At 30.6% G+C, this 27,155-nt stretch overlaps 2 protein-coding genes and 1 non-coding gene across 7 annotated transcripts; 2 read left to right on the top strand and 1 right to left on the bottom strand.

Annotated features, from left to right (window-relative positions):
• The first annotated feature begins 1,624 nt into the window (after window positions 1-1,624).
• On the top strand, window positions 1,625-12,353 carry LOC130801783 (GDT1-like protein 1, chloroplastic). Of its 5 annotated transcripts, none has more exons than XM_057665664.1 (13): window positions 1,625-1,897; window positions 3,216-3,300; window positions 3,540-3,842; window positions 4,314-4,367; window positions 4,734-4,795; window positions 5,064-5,132; window positions 5,834-5,885; window positions 5,999-6,073; window positions 6,481-6,610; window positions 7,208-7,278; window positions 7,746-7,793; window positions 7,884-7,953; window positions 9,190-12,242. In XM_057665664.1, exons 1-13 carry the CDS (start codon window positions 1,767-1,769, stop codon window positions 9,207-9,209), a joined length of 1,170 nt encoding a protein of 389 aa, XP_057521647.1. In that variant the 5' UTR covers window positions 1,625-1,766; the 3' UTR covers window positions 9,210-12,242. The 5 variants fall into 5 exon arrangements, with proteins under 5 accessions (XP_057521647.1, XP_057521648.1, XP_057521646.1 ...); XM_057665665.1 differs by having other exon boundaries at window positions 9,140-12,238; XM_057665663.1 differs by lacking the exon at window positions 9,190-12,242 and adding an exon at window positions 8,287-9,121.
• Window positions 12,354-20,020: 7,667 nt separating this feature from the next.
• On the top strand, window positions 20,021-24,987 carry LOC130801782 (uncharacterized). Its single transcript, XM_057665662.1, has 3 exons — window positions 20,021-20,207; window positions 20,721-20,806; window positions 22,396-24,987. Exon 3 carries the CDS (start codon window positions 22,676-22,678, stop codon window positions 24,650-24,652), a length of 1,977 nt encoding a protein of 658 aa, XP_057521645.1. The 5' UTR covers window positions 20,021-20,207; window positions 20,721-20,806; window positions 22,396-22,675; the 3' UTR covers window positions 24,653-24,987.
• A 1,279-nt stretch (window positions 24,988-26,266) lies between these two features.
• TRNAG-UCC (transfer RNA glycine (anticodon UCC)) lies at window positions 26,267-26,338 on the bottom strand. Its single transcript has one exon. It is a non-coding gene; the product is annotated as a tRNA-Gly (tRNA).
• Window positions 26,339-27,155: the final 817 nt, after the last annotated feature.

Genomic DNA, 27,155 nt, shown 5'->3' with positions numbered 1-27,155 from the left:
TATCTTTACAGCCCGTTTGGTAAGTGGTAATAAACTGTAGTAATGGGAATGAAAAACAAGTGTCATTTTAGTTGAAAAATCTCTTAATTATCTTAATGACCGTGCTTGTCCAATTTTAATCATCTCATTTTCTTCATAAAATTCATTCCAATGCATTACCATTGGAAGAGGTGGTATTAAGTGGTACAATGAAAATTTGTAAATAAAAAAACTTTTTTGTGCTTAAAGTTCCATTACCATGAGAATTATATGAAACTTTTGATGAGATTTTACACTATAAATCATTCTTATTAGCGTGATTTAGTACCACTAACCAAATGGGCCGTTAGAAGAATTGCAACAAATTCATGAGACCAGACTCTAAAGGACTATAACGTAGAATTTTTTAGTCTCATATTATGGAGTTGTCAAGCATGACTAAGATTTTTACTAGCAAAATTATAATTCATAATTATAAATAGACTTATTAAATAGACTTATTTTATCTCTATTACATATCTTAAGTAAAAATATATAGTTTATATTGAAAATATAAATGGGATTTTTCTTAAAATAGTTGGCTAAAAATAGCTTTAAGTAAATAGATTGTAAAATTTTGAGTCATAACCTAAAATTTAATGAAAAATCTAATATTAATGACTCTAAAAGTATTACTTAAAGCTCAAACTTTTACCAAAATTCGAAAAAATAAAAATACCCATTATGAGTAGGTAAGGTTGCCTAAAAGTCTTCATCACATAAATAGCCAAGGAATTATTTTCCGAAATAGAAATCCTATTTGTTCTTGCATACCCTTATTCCATAAGTAGGAGAAACAAATTTTTGTGCTTCATGTTTAAGCAAAGCTTCCAACAGGCCGGTTGCTGAAGGATATCCTTTCAGATAAGAAAGAAAAATAATGTGCCACTAATTCATTAACAAACTTTGGATTTAAACTTTCAATGGACAATTATATTATGCACCCACCATAAATTAATGTTCATAGTTTTGAATTGTAGCGGAATTATAACAAAATCAAATAGTGTCAGAATTAAATTCAAATAATATTAATTGTTATAAAACACTTTTTAAAAAATTGCATACTAAGGTTCAAATCAAAATTAGTGGTCATATACGAAAATTTCTATAAACTTAGCTGCACATATAATAGCATTTATAGCGTTATAGGTAGAGTTATTTTTATGAGAAATCATCTCTTAGTGAGACAACCTCAAAATAAGAAGTTATATGCTAATAATTTATATTATTGGTCTACCTAACCTACATATAAAGCACTTTCCAAAATAAGACCGACTTATATGTGCATTTATTTTAACACTAAATCTTTATTGGGTCGTCTCACTGTAAAACGACTTTAATTGAGTTAGCCCAAATCAATAAAAAAAACACTTCCTGTTCAAGTGGGAATTTAATTTTTTTTTTAATGTTTTTTTACTAATGGGCCTTTTATATGAACTCGTTTAGTGTTAAGACGGTCTCATACAAACGGGCTGTTTAATGGATCTATTGGAAAGCACAAATTAAGGCCTTGATCTCTGGGCCAAAATTCATTTCACATTGGGCCTCTACTCAAAACATAGAGTATAAATTAGATTTCGACTAACAAAAAAGGGGTAACCGCGAAAAACGTCCCAATCCACTCAAACGCTATCAACAATGATCTCAATTTTGGAAGCTCTGGATATGGAGGAGCCACACACTCACTTTTGGTCCACACCCTAACTATTTTCTCTCTGTAAGCCGATTGAGGTTTCCGAACGACGACGATGATGCTCTCGACATCTCCTCAAACGCTTTTTGGATGTTTTACAGCATCCAATTACGGAGGAAGATTATTCGATTATTCTCTTACTTCTTTCTCCTTACGTCGTCGAATTCCCTGCGCTTTACAATCGAGGTTTTTCGCTTACTTGTTTTTTCTCATTTTCCATTTGAGATTATAATGTTTTAAATTTCATGAATCATGCCTTTGAATTTTTTTTTTTGAATATGAAGTTGATGTTACTTTGAATTTGTGAAATAAATGTTGACATTTTAAGCTGATTTTCTTATATCTCACTGGAATTGGTAATTTAGAAAATTATGTGATATTAGTCGCTGAAATTGATGAGTTAGGACTTTGACGATAACTGTGGTTGATAATGATTTTGTAATTACTCTCTCACTTCTTTCGAATTATGTTGTCGAATTCCCTGCGCTATACAATCGAGGTTGTTTGCTTAATTTTTCTCTCATTTTCTCAATGAGGTTTCAATTTTTGTAATTTCAAGATTTAGGCATTTGCTTTAAATATTATTGAAGTGAATGTTTTTGATTTTGAGAAATTAATTGTGAACATTTTAAGCTATTTTTCTTATCTATCTGTCACTGGAATCGATAAGTTCGGTGATACTAGTGGGTGAAGTTGATGATTAACTTCAGTCATAACTGTAATTGAAAATGATTCGAGTTAGGTGTTACTTGTTGCTTGAAAATAGGTAGCACGTCAGTTGATCTATTACCAAAAACTATAGTGCCAAATCTTCTGATATCGTTTGCAGACCACTTTCGCAGTTAATGTGAATAGTATTGCGACTGTAACTACTTATATTGTGCTTGTGGTAAGCTGGAAACCTTCAATGACCATGACATATGAGGTCCATATTTTGCACTATGGTTGGATTGATTGTCTAGCTAATTCTAGCACAAAGTTGAAGCGGAACATTTTGCTGGAAACATAACTTTGTGAAGAAGGAAACGTTCAACTGAAAATAAAAGGGGGAAAAATACTTTTGGAGAATGGAGACATGCTTATCATAACTCACCATTAATATATCTTATATCCTTTGATATGGAGCCTCAATGTTCAAACGTGTGCACTTAAGAAATGTAAAATCTTATGTGTTTGGATTAATATGTTTAGCACGACAACTGTTGCTTTGGGTGTGATAATTTTTTCATTAGCATTTTAACAAATTTGAGTATCAATTATCATAATAAGGTTGAGTTGACACAAATTTGGATCCTGGAGGGATTCGAGTAAAAAGTGAGAAAGATAACAAAATTAGATGAGACTTGAAGCTCATTTGTGAGTTCTTAAAAGAGTTGTGAGATAAAATGTTATTGTCCTAGCTCCTCCTCTTTCGATTTACTTTCAGTATCACTTTTGAACATTTTAGAGGATGACTTTTGTACCTTCAATTTCTTAGGGCTAAACTTCAGATACTTTCTTGTAGGGCACTAAGCAAGAGGTACAACTCTATGCGAGAAGAAGATTTTCGACTTTTTGCACAAAAAGTGTGGGAAGGGTCCAGTAAACTTGTAACTTTCTTCGTCATACTTATTCCTGCTTTGTCGTGTAAATTTTTATATTATGTCTGGTATTCTCATATAATTAAGTATCATCACATATTCACACTGTATTGCGCTGTTAGTTTCCTTGTCTAGATTTTAAATGACTATCATGTTTTCTTTACCTTTACTCCTTTAACTGTATACATGCATTGAATGGATTTGCAATCATTCTACATGTTCCATTTGTAATGTATGGTTTTTTGCAGGAGCGCAGGCCTGATGAAAATGATAATCAGCTCAAAGCTGCAAACATGCTCAAGGATGTTCATGATTTTGGTGCTTCATATCCATCTACTTTAAATATGTGTAGAGCAGATGACATTGTTGCTGCTATGGACACATCAAGTCTCGATAAAAGAACTCAGCAGTTACTAAAGTTTGTCTTTCTCTTTGGGATACTCACATTCCAGGGTGTTCAAAATGCAAGCGCTACATCGAGTTTTATGGATAACTTGCAGTCCGATAACTTCTTTGGGGACCTTAGTGACATTAGCACAGGTTTCACTTCAGTTAGGAAAATCTCCCTGCAACTTTTGCAATTTGCATTCATGCTAAGTTCATGTTAGGCTGGACTATCTTCTGGATTCATAGTGTCAGTCTATCAGGTTTATCTGAACCCGACGCTTAAGTGCTTAACTCTTTGCAAAATCATCAAAGTTTCTTATATTTGTGCCCTGCAAACTGTAACATCCCTCACAATCCATCCTGTGGATTTCTTGTTTTTACAACACTCCCCTCCCACCCCTTCATATGGAGTAAAAGAGAATACCTGCCATATTTTCATGGTATTCTCATTATTTTCATAATAAAATTAAATGCTTACATTGCTTAGTGTTCTTTTAAACATCCATCTGTTATTTACTAGTCATGGTTTCCTACAGTCTCCTTATAGCTTCTTGGTATGAAGTAGGTGGACCATTTCATGTCTCATGTTGGATTTTGGCTATTTGGCTGATGTATGTTATTCTGCTGTTGTACAGGCATTCTTGTTGATCTTCTTTTCTGAACTTGGAGACAAAACCTTCTTTATTGCAGTAAGCACTGATTATTTGTGAATTGCTTTTTGTTCAAATTGGCATTGCCTTTATTACTACATTCTATTTAATATATTCCCTTCATGTGTGTCTGCTAGAACTTGTTGTCTCTTGTTTCCGGAAGAATACGCTCTGTGTGTTATGCATTTTAAAATTTGTTTTAGTATTCAGTATTCAATGGTGCAAGATTCAAAAGAAGCAACTTGTGATCGCAAAAAAGTTATTGAGCCAAGCATCTCTAAATGTTGATTGCATCGTAAAACTAACCCCTAAGCCATCTATATTCTGTGCTGATCTTTCTGCGATTTTTACACGAATTTTGATCATTTTTGCTGTTCCTGATGCACTTCTTTCATTCCGCCGCAGGCATTGTTAGCTGCCAGAAATTCTGCGGCAATTGTTTTCACTGGCACTTTTGGTGCACTTGCGTAAGTTGTTTTATCAATTCATGGTGCCATGGTATTTTTTGCTCTCATGTAGTTCACTGTTGTGATCATGATGGGTGTGTGGTGTACCTTTACATGAATTTGTTTGCATAGTAGAACGGTTCCAGATACTTATGTAAATTATAAGATCCACTATTATATGCCACATAAATGTAGAAAATACTTGTTTCCTGCATTTTGAATTTGAAGTCTCTTCATTTGAATATGGGTTCTTACTTCTTAGTCACATTGATTTTTTTTATCTGAACAGGATCATGACTATTATATCTGTGATACTTGGAAGAACTTTTCACTATATTGACGGTGTCATTCCTTTCAGGTAATTTCAGGTTATTACTAAATATTTTACCCATCAGTTTTCAGAAAGGTATTATAGGAAATTACTGCTGTCCATTTGTTGTGCATGCTTTGGCTTATTATTGGTAAACGCTAATCACAATTTTAAAGCCTCAAAAACCAGGTTAAAGCACAAAAAAAAAAAAAGGAATGCATGTTTATTTATTTGCACTTCTTAATTAAGTGACTCTGGACATTGTATTTGGAATTGATCGTCAATTAGAAATAGTCTGCTTGTTTTTAAAAGGAGGTAAGCCTTGTCAATTTTCACTCATCTTATCCCACCTAGGGCTAGGCGTGTTGGGGCCATAGTGCAAAATTACAGTTGTGATTGTGATCACAATAACAGCGGCAAACCACCTTTAAATTAACATGAATGGTTTGGCGGCTGTCACGGTCTATATTGCAATCGTAATATGCTCAACAACCATTCAATATGGTTATGATGTGGCTGATAGTTTGTGCTATGATTAGGACAATGTGATGTTGATGTGTGATCATTCTTTTGTAAATTCATATTGATACTATAGGCGGCTAGTTTTTTCATGGTTGTTGCAAGTATTCCTGAAATTATTGCTTGGATGATATGCATTCTGAAATTCTCTAAAGGAAGATTGATAATTGCAATGCTGAGAACTTTGTTAAATCTTTTCCATACATGTAATATGATTGATTGAATTGCAGTTTTGGTGGAAGTGACTTGCCTATTGATGACATTGCTGCAGTCTGTCTCCTTGTAAGTTCTGTGTGCTATGGCTTGAAAATAGGCTGTTTAGTGCACATAGGGAATGACTTGTTTGTCTTTGGGCCATCTGGAGAACTGAATAGAGTAATGATTTTATGTTTCAGGTGTATTTTGGGGTCACCACACTTATTGATGCTACCTCAAGCGACAGTCAGAAGGCTGAAGATGAACAGAAAGAGGTAGATAATTGTCAAATGCTTGACTGATCTACTTTTCAAGTTGGGAATACTTTTATTCTACATGAATTAATCTGTGTCAATTGGGTGGCATGTTCATGTTGCCGTCATAGAGATATCTTGAGGATGAGAAGTTCAACAGATAAAATATTAAAATTGTGGGTGGTAAAATTATCTTCTGTTTTTTTGATTTGAGCTCCTTATTACATAGAAGACAACATGAATTACTTTTTGAACCTAATGAAGTTCCGTATCACTCTTTTTTAACAAATGTTTTTCTTAATGTACTATCCTTTCCATTTCCCTTATAGTTTTGTAGGCGTTCTTAATATTCTTGCTCTTACTATGTTACTTCTTTCGAAATGTTAAAGGAACATAATTCTAAAGAGTTTTGTTGCCCATTTGATTAGGCTGAGCTGGCAGTTTCTGATTTTTCTGGAAATGGAGCTGGTATCCTAGCTGCTGCTAGCACAATCGCTAGTACGTTTGTATTGGTTTTTGTTGCTGAATGGGGTGACAAATCATTCTTCTCAACAATAGGTGAGTTTATTGTTCGATCTTCACTCGGAAATTTGCAGAGAAGTTGTGGCATTTTAGTTTTGTATGTTTGTAGATATGCATCTCTGCTGAGTGTTGACATTCTATACTATCACCGTTTATCTTATCCAAATATCTTAATGACATTCTACACTTTATATCAGTTGCAAAAATGTAATTTTACTCTTTTGCTTCTTGTAATTTCCTGGCTTCAAAGTATAGTAAAATTATGTCAATACGGAAAGGTTACCTGGAGTGTGTTCTGTCTATGTGTGCCTTATCTCCCCATCCCCAAAACATACACATATACTAACTCATTAGAGAAAAGGCTTACCATTCTGCTTTAGTCTTTGCTTTGTCAGATACACATTGCCTTTTCCCTTTTGTGTAATCTAGCTGATTATACGCTCACTTGTGGCTTGTCCATTTTTATATTGTGAAATTGGACACTGAATACGAAAGTAACGACAGTTTCCGCTTTATACTATGGGTTCTTCATGGTTATGCATCTGTTATTGCACTGTCATTCACCTTTTTCTCCATATGCAATGGCTCTTACATTGTAGACCTTCTATCTGATATTTTTTACACTTTGCACAGCGCTTGCTGCAGCCTCGTCACCACTTGGAGTCATAGGTGGAGCTCTTGCTGGTCATGGAGTAGCAACCTTGGTAATATATTCAATCTTGCCCAACAACAAGATTTTCTATTCCTGAAGTCTTCACTTTTGGTTCTTAACCGAACTTTATATGATGCAATCTTGTCCAATGACAGAAGTTTGATTTATTGTTGCCTCTGTGGCTTTCTCCCCATTTCTGTCAATAGTTGCATATTTTATTAAAGGAAAGGTTTGAGTTCCGAATCTGGGTATAAGTTCACAGGGCCCATGCAGTTTTTATTCAATATCGTGTTTGACTGTTAAGAGACTTCCACCTAAGCTCCCATTTTGGCAAAAGATTTGGAAGTTCAGATATACACATTACTATTGGAATAACAAAGAATTTATTTCCAATTAAGATTTGATACCAAAACATCATGTACAACTTCACATATACTATTATAAAAGTGCACATGATTGATGAGTATACTATCTTTGGCCGATTCTCTTACAAGTACTAATTGAGGAGCTTCAATGCAGCTTGCTGTTGCTGGGGGATCATTGCTGGGTACCTTCTTGTCCGAAAAAGTGAGCATTTCTTCCATTTCTAATATATTTTTTCTTTTATCAAGAATGGAACTCACTCTAGGTAACATGACTCTCAAATTTGATGTTTAGGTCATTTCATACGTTGGAGGTGTTCTTTTTCTGGTTTTTGCCGGTATAACATTGGTAGAGATAATTCAAGGTTAGACACATCTGTTCTTGTATTTCTAAGAAGGAATGGTCCTTATGTTGCCAATTTGTAAAAAGGCGACATAGGCTCTTTCTGATTCTGACGTTAATTATTCATTTCAAGATCAATTGCTCATTTATTTTTCTCATGGCTCTTCATCTGTTCATAGTAATCTTACTGAGTGATTCATCTTTCACGATTGTAGCTTAGATATCATCTCTATTAAAATGTTGAATTTTCTTGCCTGATGTAGCTAATACATGCTTCTGGGTTTGTATTGTTCCTGGAATTAGTGAAATTGTATGAAATGATCTCACAAGAGTTTCATTTAACATAAGTGAACAGGTAGCGTAGTGGTTACTGCTGGTTTACTGGTTACTAATTAGTTCCTTCTTCCGAATCCGAGGTTTAATCCTCAACTCGTATCTTCTTTTCCTGCTCACTGTGGTGCATAGTACTCCCTGCATAAAATCTAGAGTCCATATAATAAAGCTTGTAGAAAAGTTATGAAACCAATAGAAAATGTTACTTCTTCCATTTCAATTGTTGGCTAAACTTTGATCAAAACCGTGATTTTGAGATTTTTTTTTTTATTAAAGTGTAACCAACAAATTAAAACAGAGTTGTACTTTTAAAGGTTGAGGAGGGGGCATGTCCCTATAAATGTGCTTTTGCTCCTTTGTTCTCTTTGGTTGATAGTAACTACATAGGAGTGTTAGAATTGAACTGAATTGGTTTAAACAGAATTATTCTTAAGCAGGTGAAGTTAAATTGAACTACATGGAAAAATGGTCAAAATGTTGGAATAAAAATATATTTTTTAGTAGAACTAAACGAAATAGAGATAAGTGAAAATGATTGAACTGAATTAAATAGGTTTAACTCAAATGGAGTGTAGCAAACAAGCCCAAGAGTATTTATATTGTTGGGACATTTATTTGTTCTTTAATATGGCATGATGACTAGAATAAGATAATTTGCAAACTATATTATATCTTCTTTTATAAAAAAATTTAGAATCAATACATAAATATTTATATAATGATTCTAATTTTATTTATTTAATTTTTTTTTTTTGAATCATTTATGCTCTAACCATGTGAATTTTCCTGGCAATAATTTCCACTTTTCCTTCGATTTTGCATTTTCGCCTTAAAGAATACAAAAGTACTCATTTGCTAAAAAATGTTTGCATCAGAGCGATGAAGACAGCACTTATGACACAATTACGTGTTTTTGATTGTTTAGTGAAGTGCATTATGCACTAAAACTAAATTAAAAGGGAACGGCGAATATTAGGAGACCAAAATTGGTGGATCTACTTTCCTGTGTGTTATTAATACCTGTCTCGTGGAACTTGGGTTTATTTAATTACGCTAATTCTCCTATAATATACTTCATAGAAGTCTCACGATGGGACCACAGGCTCATTAGATATTGATGCTAGATTCATCCGTCTGGCAGTGTGCACAATAAAAGAAATGTAACTTGGGGTTATGAATTCTGCTACACATAACGCTATTAGCGTGAGTTATTGACTGTAATTATTGATTAACTAGATAGATTTTATATAAAATATGAATGTTATAAATATTTATTGATATGAAGAATGATCTTATTTTATAAAATTAATTTATTTACGACATAAATTATAGAAGTATGTTGGTTATTGAGTGTTTATAAGAGAAATAGTGGATTAAAAGGCAAAAGTCAGTAAAAAAAACTATTTGGGTCTGCCTGGATTGGGAGTATTATAGGAAAAATAGTAGCCCACTAAATAGTTAAGGGTATTTAAATGGGCTAGATTGAAAGTAATTATTTGAGCCCGTTAAATTTTACCCCAAATATGGGGGTACTTAGTACCTTGCCCCACTCTAGAGTAATTAATCCAACAAACTACTCCTTCATCACGTGCATTCCTCCGTCTTCTTTCTTTTCATTTTAAATATTCTTTGTCTTATCAATTCATCTCTTTCTCTTTCCTTTCTCATGTTACTCTCCAATCTACATAAAAATTATAACTTAAAAAATTTTGTAGATTATATATTTTTCTTTTTTGTAGATAAAAATCATCAATTTCATTCCATCGTTTTTAGTTTCTCTAATTTTTTTTTATTGAATTTTTCTGGAATTTGATATTCGAATTTGAGATATTTTATGAGCATTATAAAGAATTTATATAAAAAAAACTTATTTTTGTATCTAAAAATAATTATTTTGAATTTTAACAGCTTTTTATGGTTTTTAGGTTAAAATTTTAAGAGCTTATGAGTCATGAGGATTATCTTCAAAATTAATGGAGAGAGAGAGGGAAGAGATAAATACCAATTTACCTTCAGACTTCATCTTTCTAAGAGTGAAATTGAAAATGATTCTTTGTGAATATTTCCACTAATTTACCAGTTAATATGCCAAACTACATATCCTATAACTCCGAAAATTTTTTATCTCCCTTATTTGTTTCCTATACTATTTATGACATAAAAAAAAGTTATGTTTACATTTTTTAAAGTAATATGTGCATTAGCACGAATATAATCTTGTTTCAAAAAGAAATTGAAGGTTTTGTAGTACATTATATATACGTAGCGGTTCCATTAGATCTTTAAAATATTTCTAAAATATTGTAAATGATTTTAAAATCAAATGACCTGAGAATAAGCTTTTCCAATTTCTATAATTAAGTTCTCATTTCTTTGTTGAACAAGACTTGATCAAGAGGAATCAATTCACTTAAGTAGCTAATTAGCTAGGACGTGTTTTTTCTATCCGTTCGTTATAATTTTTTTTAGTTATTTTTTTAAACTAAAAACTGAAAGTGGATAATAATAAAAGGTGATTTTTATTTTCACTTTTTAGTTGATATTTTTCATAATGATACAAAAATAAATAATAAAAAATATATAATAAGACGAATTTTACATAAATATTATAGTATTCGATATATTTTTTGTGTGCCTCAATTAGCATTATTTGTTTTTTTGGTAAAATTATTAAAAAGGAGAATTGAATTGCATAGATGATAAAATTGAGTAATTAAGATAGAATGAGAAAGATCGTAAATGTGATTAAAAAATTAGAATGAAACCACTTCTAAATAAAAGAAAGTGTAACCAATGGATCAAAAGAAAATAAAAAATGACCGGAAAAATAGGAAGAAAATAAAATTAGAATGAAATATCTCTCGAAAAATTTATATAGATTTTTCTCCCTTTAAAATAAATTATTCTAAATAGAAGAACAGGAAGGGAAGAGAGCCTACAGTAGAATTACAAAAAGTATAAATTAAATTGAGTAAAAATGACTTTCTATAAAAAAGCATGTGATCACCAATCACTTTGGGGATTTGGGACGACTAAAAAGTGGGAAACTATAAGTTGGTCGTTGAAATCGTAGGGACTAGGGATTAGGGAAACTAAAGTGGAGGGGGGCATAGATCTTATAATGGAATAAAGTTTACTCGAGTGGTCTCATTACTACTTATTAGTGTTTTAATTAAATTAATTTAATGGGAGAATTTAGGGGTCGGGTTATGCTATTTGTTAGATTGTTTAATATCTTTTCAAATGAACGGGAATCAAGTATTCCTTATGTTTCTATTTTTTAGTCGTATTTTTCTTTGTATCCCTTTTGTATTTAGTTATGTTTATTTTTTATGAAAATGTCTTCATCAGTTTTTTAACTTTTATTATGTATTTTAATTTTTTTTCTAATTTTATGACGATTTGTATTGAACATCACTAAAAAAAAGACTCAGCATAATAATAAAAGAATTCTACGTTTATATGAAATTGTCTTGCTTTTTGAAGTTATTCTTCCATATTTTGTCATGTTATTTTTTTATGTAAATATCCTTACCACTTTTATCTAATCTAATCCACATTTTTCTCGATTTTTCTTTTAATATTATTTATAAATTTCTTTGTACTAATTGAGTAATTTTCCATATTGCAATATCACAAGAGGAGGAGTATTCATAATTTAATTGGAAACAATTAAAGTAGAAGAGTAATGGCTAAAAAGGGTTTTCTTTAAAAAAGTGTGGTCAATGGAGCTCAATTCTCGTATTTGTACCTTATGCTTTTAACAAGATCGTGTACTAAAAGACCGCATCTCCAACGCATATTCTTTGCGGAAAACCTTTCTTTTGTAAAAGGCAACCATCTCCCCTTTCTACCACCTAATTATAACATTTATAAGTAAGATAATGTTTAGTATTTATCTAACCATAACTTTTATGAGTGAGATATACTTATTGGATAACAATGAAGTTACTCAACATTTTAATTAATATTTAGCATGACTTTCAAGTTTCATCAAAAATCTTATCCAAATACCTGTAGAGAGTATTGTTTTCTTCATCCTGTTTTATTCGCTACACAAGAGCTTTGAACAAGAATTATAAATTTTTTGTCTTTATGTTAAAAAGACCAATAATCCTCTAAAGAGATAGGTGTAAAAATTAATAAGATAAAGGTAAGAAAAAACTAGAGACAAAATAGATATATATACAGCTATTTTTACTAAAAATGATAATATAGCAAGTAATTTAAAACTCTTAAATACTAAACTTCTTTCATCCCTATAAAATTGTCCTGCTGAATTTGTCTATTACTATGTTAAAATATAACTTTGTCACTTTAACTCTTTTTCCTTTTTATTTTCTCTTGTATTTCATTATTAACTCACAAAAAGAAAGAAAATAATATGTCAAACTTAATTTCATAATCTCCGCATCATTCTACCAGAGTAAAACTCAGGGTAAAAAAAAAGAGTATATGCAAATGCTTATTTTTATCCATGTTCTTTTTCTTTTATTTCATCATTAACTCATAAAAAAAAATCTATCATCATATCCAGTGTATACCGTCCATAAGAATACTATGATTAGGGACTAATGAGAGAAGAAATGCGGCAACCTATATATAAATTCTCTTACTCAAAATTGATTCTCAGAATAATAGATCCCCATAATAAAAAAGAGTGAGTAAAACTAAATCTACCAACTTACATTATACTCCTTCCTATTCAGCTTATATATCTCATTTTCTTTTTTTGATCAAGTCACTTTAATTGTCTCATTTCTATTTTTGATATGGATTTTTGACTTTTATGTCCTTCTTTATCCTATTTTCAATTATACCCTCAATTATCCATACTAATTTTCCTCCCTTACATTAAAAACCAATAATACCACTCTCTTTTCTACCCTTAAGATCCCACTTTTAACTCTCCTTAAAATTCGTAAAAAGTCAAATGAGACTCCGATGAATAGGAGGGAGTAATATACAAAATTAACCCTTAATCATAAACTTAATTTCTTGACTAAACGTCATTGTTTGAGAAATAAACCCAGCGTAGAAACGAAACGAGTGCTCTATAGAAATGTCAAATTGCGTAGTACAAAAAAAAAGTGGAGAATAATTTGGATTATTGTGGCGGCGGGGATAAATAAATTAATCTAGTACTGGGGCAAGCTAACGCAGCACCAATAGCGGTGACGAGGCGCTGCTGATTAATTTTTTTTATATCTTTTTTTTCTAATTAAATTAATGAGAGAGAAAGAAAAGCACAATTAAAAACAGAGCAATCAAAAAGCATCACGTCTGGTGGGTCCAACTTTAAAACTCCGTCTTCTTCCCTTTTATATTTTAAATAAAAAATAATTAAATATTGAGTAGCCGAGTTCGATTCGCCACTTCTACAGTTGGTGTTACCCCTTGCCTTGTCTCTCAATTTGTTAGGCAGTCCTTTTTTTTTTAACTTTTATTTATTTTGAATGAATATTTCTATATTAGGGATTCTCAAAAAAATATTTATATATTAGGGTGGTGAAGATTTGATCTTACTTCAAATATATAAATGCTACTACTTTTTACCTAAATTATGATCTAAAAGATTTGATCCCCATCATGACGTGTTATCGAGTATTTTGACTTATTTTTACTCTAATAAACAAACAAAAATCAATAATTATTATTTACTAAATATCTCAATAATAATTGACTTAAATAGTTATAAATTTTCAGTCAGTATTTTATATCGATTAAACCAGCCAACAACTCTAGCTAACAATTATTTGCCAAACATGCTCAAAGACTTAAACCAGTAGAGTAACCTATAATTCTTTAATTAGTTTTTAATAGTTTGATTTAAATAAAAATACTACTAATGCTAATTTGGTTTTTCTAACTACACATCAGGTGCATATGTTAGATATCTCATTTTACCCTTTCACAACAAATTTAGTAGTGAGATAATACAAGGTTAATTAGTCATGGTATTATGCTTGAAAGTAGTAGGATATAATGAGAATGGAAACAATCAAGATTAAAAATGGAATGAAACAAATCAAAAATAAAAATATATAAACAATTTGTAAATTAAAGATAATTAATGTAATCTTATGATTCTAGTTATTTTATTGTAAAGGAAGAAAATAAGACAATTAAATCTATGCATCAGCTAGTGTATAAATTAAAAATCTCAATATTTTCATAAGTTGCCTTTTGTAAAAAGAAATTGAAATTATTTTTTTAATAATTGCTTAATAATCTCACTTAATTATTAACGATAATGTAGTTAAAATAATAATTTAACAACTATTAATAGCAAATACTAGTGTATCACCAATAGGTCAATCATTAAAACATATTTAATAGTGCTTCCTTTGTCTCATTGAAATATTTTCATTGTGTTTTAATTTCATTTTTGGTCATAATTCATATTCTTTTAATTTTCATTCATATATTTTACTTATATTTTCATCTAATTTATATATTTCTATCACTTTTTCCTAAAATATATATTTTCGACTTTTATCTGCTTTTCTACTTTTATACTATAATTATAATAAGGGATATTTCAATTTTCAATGGAGAAGTATATGCTTGCTCAGTGGGCATCAAAGTGGGAATAGACAATAAAGTGAAGTGATCTAGTCTAGAAAATATGGTTGGAGGGAAATGCAAATGCTTATGCATCCAAGCTTTTGGTCACTATCAACAGGATATGACATTGAGACGAATATGTTGATGAGCAGCTGGCAGGTAATGCTGCCAAAAGATCACACTCTTATAGGAACAATGTAGGCGGGGAAAGTGGGCAAAATCAATTCTGATCTACGAATAAAGATTGGTTTTTAGAGCTGGTATGGGTTCCAGTTTCGACTGCTCGAGTTGTTCGCGCGACTGATCAGGGGACAAATTGAAAATGGCTTTTTCAAGGGTTTTTTTTAGATGTTGAACAACAAACTCAAAAGCACTGCATTAACCTTTACGTATGTTGACACATTGCGAATTATGGGCATTATCGTTATAAACGAGGGAGTTTAATTAATTAAAAATGAATAATCAATAATGAATGATATATATAAAATAAAATTTATAAACTAAAACTCGATTGATTAGGCTTGCCAAGAAAAATAATTTCATGAAGTAATAAATATATTAAAGACAATACATTCATTTGATTCTATAGAGCAAGAAAAATTGGTCTTTATGAGTTGACAAGTCAATGAGAAGTTTTACTTTAAGTATTCACAAATCGTGAGGTTATTTTTAATTTGGTCGACTTATTATATATTTTTTATAACACTGTAAGTAGGTATTAAGAATGATATAACTAGACATTTAACATATTGAAAATAGGCATTAAGAATACAATAAGTAGATATTAAAGATAATGAAGTAGGCATGAAGAATATAATAAATAGACATTAATATTTAATGAGTTGAGCTGAGATACGTCTTTCAAAGAGATGGTCTATGAGAAGACTAGCTAGTATTAGTAGGTGAAATCTTGATTTATTGGAAAGTTGGACTTCCCATGAAGTCTATTGGTCCAAATAGGCTTTGACTAACTAACAAAATCTTGACAGATGGAAAAGGTTAAACATACCAAACTGCTAAAATTTGAAAAATATTGAACGTTTACTAAGTGTCGATCCGAAGCACCCATCATATTAAAATAATCAGACTTAAAGAAAACGAAAAATTAGATCAAATTAATTATTTTGTCCTATTTTTTCAAATATATCGATCTATGTTAATTTTTTAGGTGAAATCCACTATTTGGTCAATTTTTATATTAGTAATGGAAATTTTGTCTTTGGAAATCTTAAAAGTGATATATAAATTAATTTAAGATTTTAAAAAACCAATAAGAGTTTTTTTAAAATGTCAATGATAATATTTTTCTTAAAAAAGACATTGATTTGTCAAGTAATCGAATTTGATTTGAATTGAATGTAATCCGATTAAAAAATGATTGTTTCCATATGTCCGATCAACTGTTCGATTGGCTGGTCAAATCAAACACAACTAATTTGTTACATAGAAATTGCAACCGGTCAAATCAATAATAATAATATTTTTATTAGAGCATGCATTAAGATTTAAATTTATTATCAGGCAAACATTATTAAATGATAAACTTAAAAGTGTTCTCATCAACTCATTTTAGTATAAATTCATTGGTGTCCTTAGGTGTTCCCTAGATTCATTTATCGCTTTTAATATATATATATATATATATATATATATATATATATATATATATATATATATATATATATAAGCTATAATAATTTAGACAATATATGTTTCTTTCTCTTTATTTTATTCATTTACTTGACTTCATCATAATTAATATCCTTAATAAAAAAATAAATGTTGTAACTGATAAAATGAGCATCTAGTCAATTTTAATTGTTGTAAAGTAATTTTTCCATTTCTAATTTTTTTTATTTGTTTCACAATATTTATTATATTAATATATATGTCATAAAAGTAACTTAAAAATTGTCACATATATTTCTACTTTATTTATAATTTATCTTATTAACTTTACACTTTGACATTATTTAAGGATAATAATGATATTTTGTTATCAATAATTGTTTATTTAATACTTGTGTCAAACCGAAATTGTGCGAGCATTATAAACGGAAGAGTATAATGATGTTGGAGAAAATAAAGTGTAGTCTAAATTAGATGATAATTGAGTGACAAACTTATGCATAACATAAGTTAGATTGTGCACTATGAAAAATAATAATGTTAGAACTTTAATTTTAAAATATGAAGTGAAATATCATATGAGATTTTGGATTATAATTTTATGATGTCAAATGGTATATACAATCTTTAGGCTTTCTCAATGCTAATTTTATAATTGGATATAATATATAGAATCCTTAGGATGATAAATAAGCGTTAAATTTAATTCATAAAATAGAATTATCTTATGATTTCAATGCAAGTTACACAAATAATAATATAATTGATACTTATTTTTTACCAAATAATAATTTCAATGCAAATTACAAAAATAAGGACGTAATTATTTCTTATTTTTCATTAAATATCTATTATCTATCTATTACTATATATTAAATAGGTTATTCAGCAGGACACATGTCACTCTCACGTTTATTATTTTCCCTCCAAAATGACAAACGGGTATTTTTTTAAAAATTTCATTATTCTTTATGTTATAATATATACGTTCATATTCTAGTTGGTTTATATTATTATTCTATTCTATAAAAAAAAGGACAATATATGGTGAATAGCAATAAAAAATGGCAATAAAAAAATTGTCATCTATATCTATACTAATATACAAAGAGAGAAACCAAAAGAATATCTTATTGACAACGTGTCAAGCTATGGTTGAAAATTTTTCCCCCCTAAATGATCAAGCTATAATAGTGAATTCCATCATTAAATTCAAGTAATAGCATAAATTTCATATTTAGACATATACCATAAAATAATATCAATCAATTAAATAATTTAAATCAATATTATAAAGATGATATAAGAATATAAAACGAAAAATATCAGCTAATTAGATAAGGAAATAATGGAATAATATTAAAGCTTGACTTGCATATTTTGAAAAATAGTAGCTAATAAGATAAGGAAAAATATCATGTCAATTAAGGAAAATTAAGTGCCAAATATTCAATTCTAACCTATGAAATTAGTTTCATTTCACAAAGTTTTAAGAGTTTGTCATTTGTTATTTTTCAACTCTTTTATTATATTGTATGATAAGTGATTCAAATTAAAAAAAAATGTGTTTTTCATATAAAAAAGAAATGTTGAATGTTGTCACGGTATATATATTGTCATATTAAATAATTTATATCTTCGAAATGTGTTAAAATTCTTAATCGTCATACATAAGTTTCATTTAATTACTCAATTAGCATCCTACACTACTACATCTATTGATAATATCATTTGTGAATATCTTCCCTTATGTCATCAAAAATATACAAAAACACTAATGAGTTGAAAATTTAAAGATATTATATTAAATTAGTGTAAATCTTAATGGAGCCTTTAATTCTATAACCTTACTGATTTACTGGATCACATAAAAAAATTGTATCACTAATACTTTTTTGATATAAAGAAAATACAATTTTATTCAACCATTAATTTAATTTTACATCAAAAAAATAACATTACTTAAATATTTATTAGATTCTTTAATTTGAGACTACATTGTGTTATAAGTTTTTAAATTATTGTTGTGTCAAATGAGAATTTTAACTTATTATATGGTATCTATACTTCTATATAATAATCTATACTAACATACTAAAAGAGAAGCAAAAAAAATAAATCTTATTGACATGTGTCAAGTTATAGTTGAAAATTTTTCCACCTAATTGATCAGGTTATAATAGTCAATTGTATACTAAATTCAATTAATAAAAATAATATTCATATTTATACAAATACCATACTAGAACATCAATCAATCAAATAATCAAATAATTTACAGGATTATTTTAAAACTAATATAAGAATATAAAAGGAAAAATATCAACTAATAACGTAAGCAAATTATAGAAGAATATTAAAGTTTGACTAGCATATTTTAAAAAATATCAGCTAATAAGATAATGAAAAATATCATGTTAATTTAGGATAATAAAGTGCCAAGTAATCAATTCTAACCTATTTAATAAATTCATTTGAAAAAATAATAAGGGTTTGTCATTTGTCATTTTCAACTCTTTTATTAATATTGTATGATACGTGATTCAAATAAAAAAATATGTGTTTTTCATATAAAAAGAAATGTTTAATGTTGTCACGTTATATATAATGTCATATTAAATATTTTATATCTTCAGAAGATGTAAGAATTCTCAATCGTCATACATATGTTTTATTTAATTACTCGATCAATAAAATTTTCCTACACTACTACATCTATTGAAAATATCATTTATGAAATATCTTCCCTTAAGTCATCAAAAATACACAAAAACACTCATGAGTTTAAAAAATTAAGACAATATATATTATATATTTATATTATATATACAAAATTATACATAAAAGTAGATATTCAAAAGATTAAATTGTGATTACTATAATACTCTATATTACATGCATAAGAAAATGTAAAGTGATACGTTTAATTTCTCTTACATATTAAACATTATTTTCTCTATATTTATTATAGTTAACAAATAACAAATTCATACATGTAAACTAATTTTGTTTATATTTAAAAAATTATTTAATTATTTTTAAATTATAATATGAGATTCAAGCTAGTTTCTTCTATTAACCAATCATATAAACAAACATAAGAATTCTACGCTATATATGATAATATTTTTATAATATTACATGTGATCAATTTAAAAATCTTTTAGTAAAAGATGCAAAATTCGGTGTTTGTTAGTAAATGTAATTTCTCCGTTATGCTATACTTGTTACATTTGACTTTGTATGCAATTCAATGCGTTATTTTGATCATTTATATATATTAAACTATACGTATAAAAAGTTATTATCAATATCAATATTATAAAAATATGCAATTAGACAATTTAAAAAAATTTCACTCAAATATATTTTTTCTTACACATTAATCGTAATATGTAAAATAAACTTCGTAAATAATAGTCTCAAAAAAGGGAATATAATAAGTATTTAAAAGATATATATAGATTAGTTGATTAGCATAGAAAGTAATGTAATTTCTGAAAAAAGAAGAAAAAAAACGCAAAAATACGACGATCCACTAAATTTATACGGTCCACTCTAAAACTCTCTCACTACATTTCAAAAAAAAAAAAAAAACTCTCTCACTAAAATATTTACTCCATATCCTTTTTTTTTCCCTCTCCGCCTCCTCTACACCTCTTCTTTTCCGCCGGCGCCATTTACCCTAATTTCCCCCTCTTTTCATTCTCTCTCCATTTTGCCGATGAATTCAACCTAATTCTACAGGTTAATCATTAGATATTTCGTTTTTCATTCGTCTTGAATATTAATTTTTTTGTCTTTTTACTTTGAAATTTTGCTTGTTCTCAATTTTGATTTGTCAGTTTGATATCTGAATTCATAATTTTTTGTGTTACGGATTTTACTAATAAGAGTTTTATTTGCGTAAAATTTTGAATTTTTTTGATTTGTGCCATTTCTTCTGATTGTTTGATTGTTGATTATTTTTCAAATTTTTTGCTATGAATTTAGCATTTATATCTTGAACGAACGAAATTTGATGTGAATACTTTTTTTTTTTTCTTTTTTTTTCTCATTACTGCTGCTATAGAAAATTTCAGTTTTGTCAGCTGATTTTACTGTTTTATTTTTCGTCTTTAAATCTATAAATTAAAACTTCTTTTTTCAATTTTGTAATTTGACATAATCAGATAATCTTTTATTATACCTGATTGTTATTTTTTTGTGAACCTTTTGTTGTTTATGTAATTTTGCTGAAGTTATTTAAATCCGTTTCAGATCTGGTGGATTTGAGTTGAATTTTGATTTGTTGTTGCTGATTGAATTGAACTTGGATTGATTTGTCAACAATCGGCTAATTTAAGGTTTGTGTGATTTCTATCTCTTAGAATTTAGAAGTAATAAATACTCCTTATTTATATAAGTGATGCGGGCTACTGTGTTACTGTTTTTCTTCCATTTGAAGTTTTGGTTGGTGATTGAAATACTGTATTTATTGTGTTTTTCTGTCATCGAATGGTTTTCTTACATCTTGATTCGTCCTTTTACACCCACATCAACACTTGGTATTTTCTGTTGTGTTTTTTTCTCAGTATGAGCTCTGATTTTGTGTAATATTTTCTAAAATAAAATTAAGTTTGTTGTTTGTGTATTGAATAGATCACTTTTGAGTAGTTTTATGATGTAGGGAACTACAGTATAAAGTATGGATTATCACCATGGTTCCTGTTATATATGATTGATGGATTTTGCTGTTGCCATGCTGTTTGACTTTCTAGTGGCTTTTGGTGATTTTCTTTTAGATAGCACCTGGTTGGAGTTAGCATTTTCTATTAGAGAAGTTCGTATTCCTTTTTTTCCTTCCTCAAGAAGATTTTTGTACTTATATCTTGTGTGATGGGTCTCTACGAGCATCTTGTGTAGTCTATTCTTTGTTAGAGGTTTTATTTTAGTTGCTTTGTGGTCTGTCATCATGATTGACTGCATCACGGATATTGTTTCTTTGGCTGGGTTAAGAACTTTAGGAAATTACTCCATATTTTTCAAAGTTCTGCTGTAATTTCTTCTTTGCCTTGAATCTAGAAATCGGAAAATGTGAAAGTGGAAATTTATTTTCCCTGATATTGGTTCACTCTTCATCTATAGTTATCTTAAATGCAAGTTGTGGTCTAGTTTGATTGAGAACAGCTTTATGTCAAATCCCTATTCTTTTTATAGTACAATGTACATTCATTAAGCACTTAACTGCCATTTCGCTTGCATAGTATAAATGCAATTTGTAGAACTAGGCACTTTTCCCTTTAAAGATACACACTACACATCTAATTAGGGAATGTAGCATTTCAAGAGCGTAATAACTCATAGTTAGAGAATGAAAATGTCAAATTGTTGGAATAATTGATTTCCATTTGATACATGCTCATTTAATCAGACCTATCATTTTGTACTTTTTGGAAATGTATCTTGGTATATTTGCGTTTGAAGACACTTTGTATTGCTAAAATTGGCAAGAGACTTGTTTGAAATAATGTGATTATCTGTCAAATAGTTAATGGACCATAGTAACTTATATATTCATTGCCCTTGTGTGTAGATTTGGATATATGTAATGTTTTTTTAATGGATTTATTGTTTTCACTCTAGTCAGTCGATGGAGTCAAAAACTTATAGTTCTTTGATATCGGAATATAAATTGTATAATAGACCATAGTAAAATGACTCATTATATCACGTATTTGGTGTGCTTCTTATCTATATGAAGTCGATGTTTGCAAGCAAGGGTCAATAAAAAAACAACTTGGTATAAGTACTAAAAGGTTAATGCTGTATACATCCAATTCCATGCCCCCTAGTCGGGAGCCACTTAGTTGCATTGAGATATAAAATTTTGTATTGTTTTTGTTATTATTTAGCTACTGCTCATTTGAAGATTGTTCTTTCTTGCTCTGTACAGGATGATTTGCTTCTCGGTCACTGGTGTAAGATATTTACATGGTTTGACCTAGTTTCTGATCTTGCTGTCAATTTCCTAGTGGTTTAGTTCCTTTCTCCAAGAAGTTATGGACCGCTGTGATACCTCAGGGTTTGTTAGTGGGGGTTGTATGTGTAGTCTTAGGTATTTTTAACCCTAGTTTAGGTTTTGTAGTTAATAGGTAAACCCCGGAAGTCGGGGGAAGGACTGATATCTGTGGCTGAGATTATTGTTGAGTGATTGTTGCAATTTTGGTTGGTTCATGGGCACTAGCGAGGGTTTTGGTTCTGGTTATTTATCCAATGCGTTTAAGAATCTGGGCGATTCATTGCTAGTAGGAGGTTCTGGTTTGAATAATCGTGCAGATACAATATTACGGCTACAACCTATTGGATCAAATGCCCCTGATTTCCCCACATCTAAAGGAGTGAAGAGGAAGTGGCGATCGAGTAATGGAGACATGGGCCTTTATGTTGATCCTTCATTGTCTTTGGGGCTGCACCGTTCATCAAGCTCGTCAGATAGCAAAGGCAGTTCTGCAACTGCATGCACTGCAATCTCCTCTGCGAAAGAAACTGAAGCAGAGTCCTCGATGGATCTTGATTTGGATTTCACCTTACACCTTACCAGTGACAAATCTCCTAGCCCCAAGAAAGCTGCTGTCTCAAGTCTTAAGAGAGTAGGTTCACAGCTGAACCTTGACTTGGAATTGAGTCTTTCTACTAGCCCTCTTGAATCAGACATCACTAGCATCTTCGAAGGGGCAAATGCTCCTCAGTGTGAGGTAGTGCCAATGGCTGTTGGGGTAACAAAATTTGTGGATAACGAAACAGCTTCATCTCACTGGAAAGTAGACAATGCATCATCACCAGCATCCCTCTGTCCTGGAGCAGGAGGGGCCTTTCTTTTGGACCCCATTCCGAAAACATTGAATCTGGTCTCTTCCAACCCAGATGTCTCAGCAAGCACTTTAAGTGTGCCTAAAAGCTCAGTCACTTGTACTTCCGGGATTATGCTGCGGCCTCAGCAGCAACGTGGTAGTTCTAAACTTTGTCAGTTTACTGGATGTGGAAAGGGAGCTAGGGGTGCTTCCGGCCTTTGTATTGCACATGGTGGCGGTAGAAGGTGTCAAAGGCCTGGCTGCAACAAGGGAGCTGAAGGGAGAACGGCCCTTTGCAAAGCACATGGAGGTGGACGACGATGCGAGTTTCTTGGTTGTACCAAGAGTGCTGAAGGACGCACTGATTTCTGCATTGCACATGGTGGTGGGCGTCGATGTGGTCATGAGGGTTGTTCACGTGCTGCTCGAGGAAAGTCTGGTTTATGTATTAGGCACGGTGGTGGGAAGCGATGCCAAAGAGAGAATTGCACAAGGAGTGCTGAAGGCTTGTCAGGTTTGTGCATCTCACATGGTGGAGGTCGTCGTTGTCAGTATCCTGCATGCACGAAGGGTGCTCAAGGAAGCACGATGTTTTGCAAAGCGCATGGGGGTGGAAAGCGGTGCACTATTGAAGGGTGTACCAAAGGTGCTGAGGGAAGTACGCCTTTTTGCAAGGGCCATGGTGGAGGAAAAAGGTGCTCTTATACTGGATGCCCGAAGAGCGTGCATGGTGGGACATCTTTCTGCGTCGCTCATGGAGGTGGTAAGAGGTGTGCTATTAATGGTTGCACCAAAAGTGCTAGGGGAAGGACAGATTTCTGTGTTCGTCACGGTGGGGGTAAAAGGTGCAAACAGGAAGGCTGCGGCAAAAGTGCTCAAGGTAGCACTGATTTCTGCAAGGCGCATGGAGGAGGCAAAAGATGTGCTTGGGGACAACCCGGGTCACAGTTTGGCAACGAGGCAGATGGCTCTTGTGGATCTTTTGCTAGAGGGAAAACGGGTCTATGTACAATGCATGGGGCATTGATTCAGGACAAGCGGGTGCATGGGGGCATCACTTTGGGTCCTTTATTGCAGGACCCAAATTCCATCAACCTAAGTAAGATGATCGATATTCCAGCAGGAGTAATGAACGTTGACACAATGGGAGGAGAGAGATGGACTCCATGTGATATAATGCAATCGCACCCCCCGTGTGTTGAGAGAGACCCTTCCTCACCTCCGACCCCTGAAGGAAGAGTTCATGGTGGAGGTTTGATGGCATTACTTGCTAGCTCAAACGCCCACCCAAGCAGCAGCAGTAGCAGTCACGCTGGCCTTCCGTTCAAAGCAATGGAATATCAACAGAGCTGGTTGTAGGCGCATTTTTATCCTTTGGTTCGTTCTCCTATATTTATCATGTTTCTTGCCGTTTTCCTACATGTTGTCGACATTTCATAATTAAGTTTTCCTCAAGTTATATCTATCACGATGATGATGATGAAAAGCTCTCCTGCCGAGTCAATTGGACTAAGCTACATTGTTACGAAATTTTACGACTAGGAGAAGGATTAGTTTATTGATACGCCCCAGTTATGTGTGTTCTCTTGTAAATAGGATTGTTGTTCTAAAGTGGTCTGCAAGGTTCAGAATAAAGATGTTTCGAGTTTATGAACTTTTGTGTTACACAACATTTAAACTTTGTACATTTTGCATATGATTAATGCGTTTGGTTAGTTTTAATTCTGAGCAATTTTGATTTTCTATTTAATTTCATGAATATGAATTTTGATCTGGATTATGTATGATTTGCTTTTGCAAGTTTTTTTCTCTGACTGTGATGAGTTTAAGGAGGTTTTCTGTTGCTTTTCCGTCTCCCACAATATACACGAGAAGAAAATGTAGCAATTTTATTCAAACAAAAGAGTTGGTATTTAACACAATATTCGATTTCAATCATACATTATTTTTTCTAAAAAATATTGGCATTTTGTTGGCCCCTATAAATATACTTTATGTTGAAAAGCATTATTACTTAATAGGGGTAACTTGTTTATTCTCTCGATTTATGGTTTCCAAATATTAAATTTGTGAAGTATATTAGTTATACTACTGGAAGGTGGAAACTACGGAAGTCAATTTTTCTCTTATGAACGAGTACCTGTTTATCTTTTAAGTTTAATATGTATGTTGCCGCTATGCACAAGAGATATTGTCAAGTGAAATTTTATTTGAATAGTCTAATAGTTTACTTAATAATATCAATATTTTTTTTATTTTTAGTTAATAGTTCAAAATATAAATAATTAAAAATAAGTATTATTAAATTGCGTAAAAGATGAAAATGTATTAAATATAATGAAATAGAGTAAGTATAAAAATAAAATTTGAGGATATCAATTATTTAATTATTTGATTGTTTGAAACTTGTGTAAACTAAAGGTTACGTTTAGCATTTGTCAAATTATAAGAGCTGATGTGTTAAATTGTAGACCCTAAAATGAATGGTAGAAACAAAGAAAGATATTATCTCTTCTTTCGCACTAAAAATGGAAATATTTTATAAGAGCCATTGATGGTGGAAGCACACTTGCGATAATGAATGGAAGGTTTATATTTTCTTACAATTTGACATTTCAATGATCTTTCATTGTTGACATAATTGAACACGCTTTTGTTGTGGAAAGAGACATCAATACTCATACACCATAATTATATTAATTTATTTTAAACCAAACAAAAAATTACATAGAAATGACAAGAATTAAAATTTAAATCAAAACAAAATACTATTATCGAATATTAAATAATCATGCAATATATAACAGGTAATTAAAGTGTAAAATTGAAGATTTATGTTTTTGAAAATTTGACATTAATTTTTTTAAACCCTACAATTATTAATGTCATGTTGCCAAATGCTATACCAAACAATTTCTATAAAATCATTATTTTGCTGTGTGAAGCTGGATTTATAAAACAAATGAATAACCATGCGTTTGCCGGGAGTCGAACCCGGGTCTATTGCTTGGAAGGCAATTATCCTAACCGTTGGACTACAAACGCTATTGTGCTTATTGACTGTGTTGATAATATCAAATCTACGAACTCATTCCTAATTGAAGATATAGCATTTAAATTTTTTGACGGGATTTTAGCCAATTGAAGTATATGATAGGTTATTTTGTTGCATTTATATTATTAAAAGTATATGAAGAAATATATAGTGCGTATAAATGTAGTAAAATTGGTAGTATGTGTTGAGTATAAAAAGTAGGATAAAATTAACATAAATTTTAAAATTATAGAATTTCAATAAAATAAGTTGAATAAATTGAATTTTAATCAGAATAGATTTAATTGAATTTTTAAGTTGGATAAAAATTTACAGGTATAACTTAAATTATTTATTGAATTGAGAATCCAATTCTCATTTAGTCATTCTAAATAAACCATAACTTGACCAGTGAACATCTATTTTGATGTTATGGTTTTATATGTGAATTATTAGTGCTTTACACAAATTGAATCTATTCTACTTCATAATATTCACCCTTAAATATTAACCATCAGCTATATATATACTCCTACCTATGTGACAATGATACATTGTCCCTTTAATTTTACACCATATAATTCAAGTATATGAAAACTTTTTAAATTATACTTCCTCCACACCGTTTTAATTGTCACATTTTCTTATTTGGCAAAATCATATCAATTGTCACATTTCTATTTTTGTCAATCTTACCTAAATATCTTTGTTCACACAAGTTATTACGAATATACCCCCATATACCTTATTTACCCAACTACCCTTCACTACTTACCTTTCACTAATTACCCTTCACTACTTACCCAACTACCACCTTTTAATGGACTC

Source organism: Amaranthus tricolor, chromosome 15 (genome assembly GCF_026212465.1).
Source record: "Amaranthus tricolor cultivar Red isolate AtriRed21 chromosome 15, ASM2621246v1, whole genome shotgun sequence".
Taxonomy (NCBI): domain Eukaryota; kingdom Viridiplantae; phylum Streptophyta; class Magnoliopsida; order Caryophyllales; family Amaranthaceae; genus Amaranthus; species Amaranthus tricolor.
This window is presented reverse-complemented; position numbering and strand designations above follow the sequence as displayed.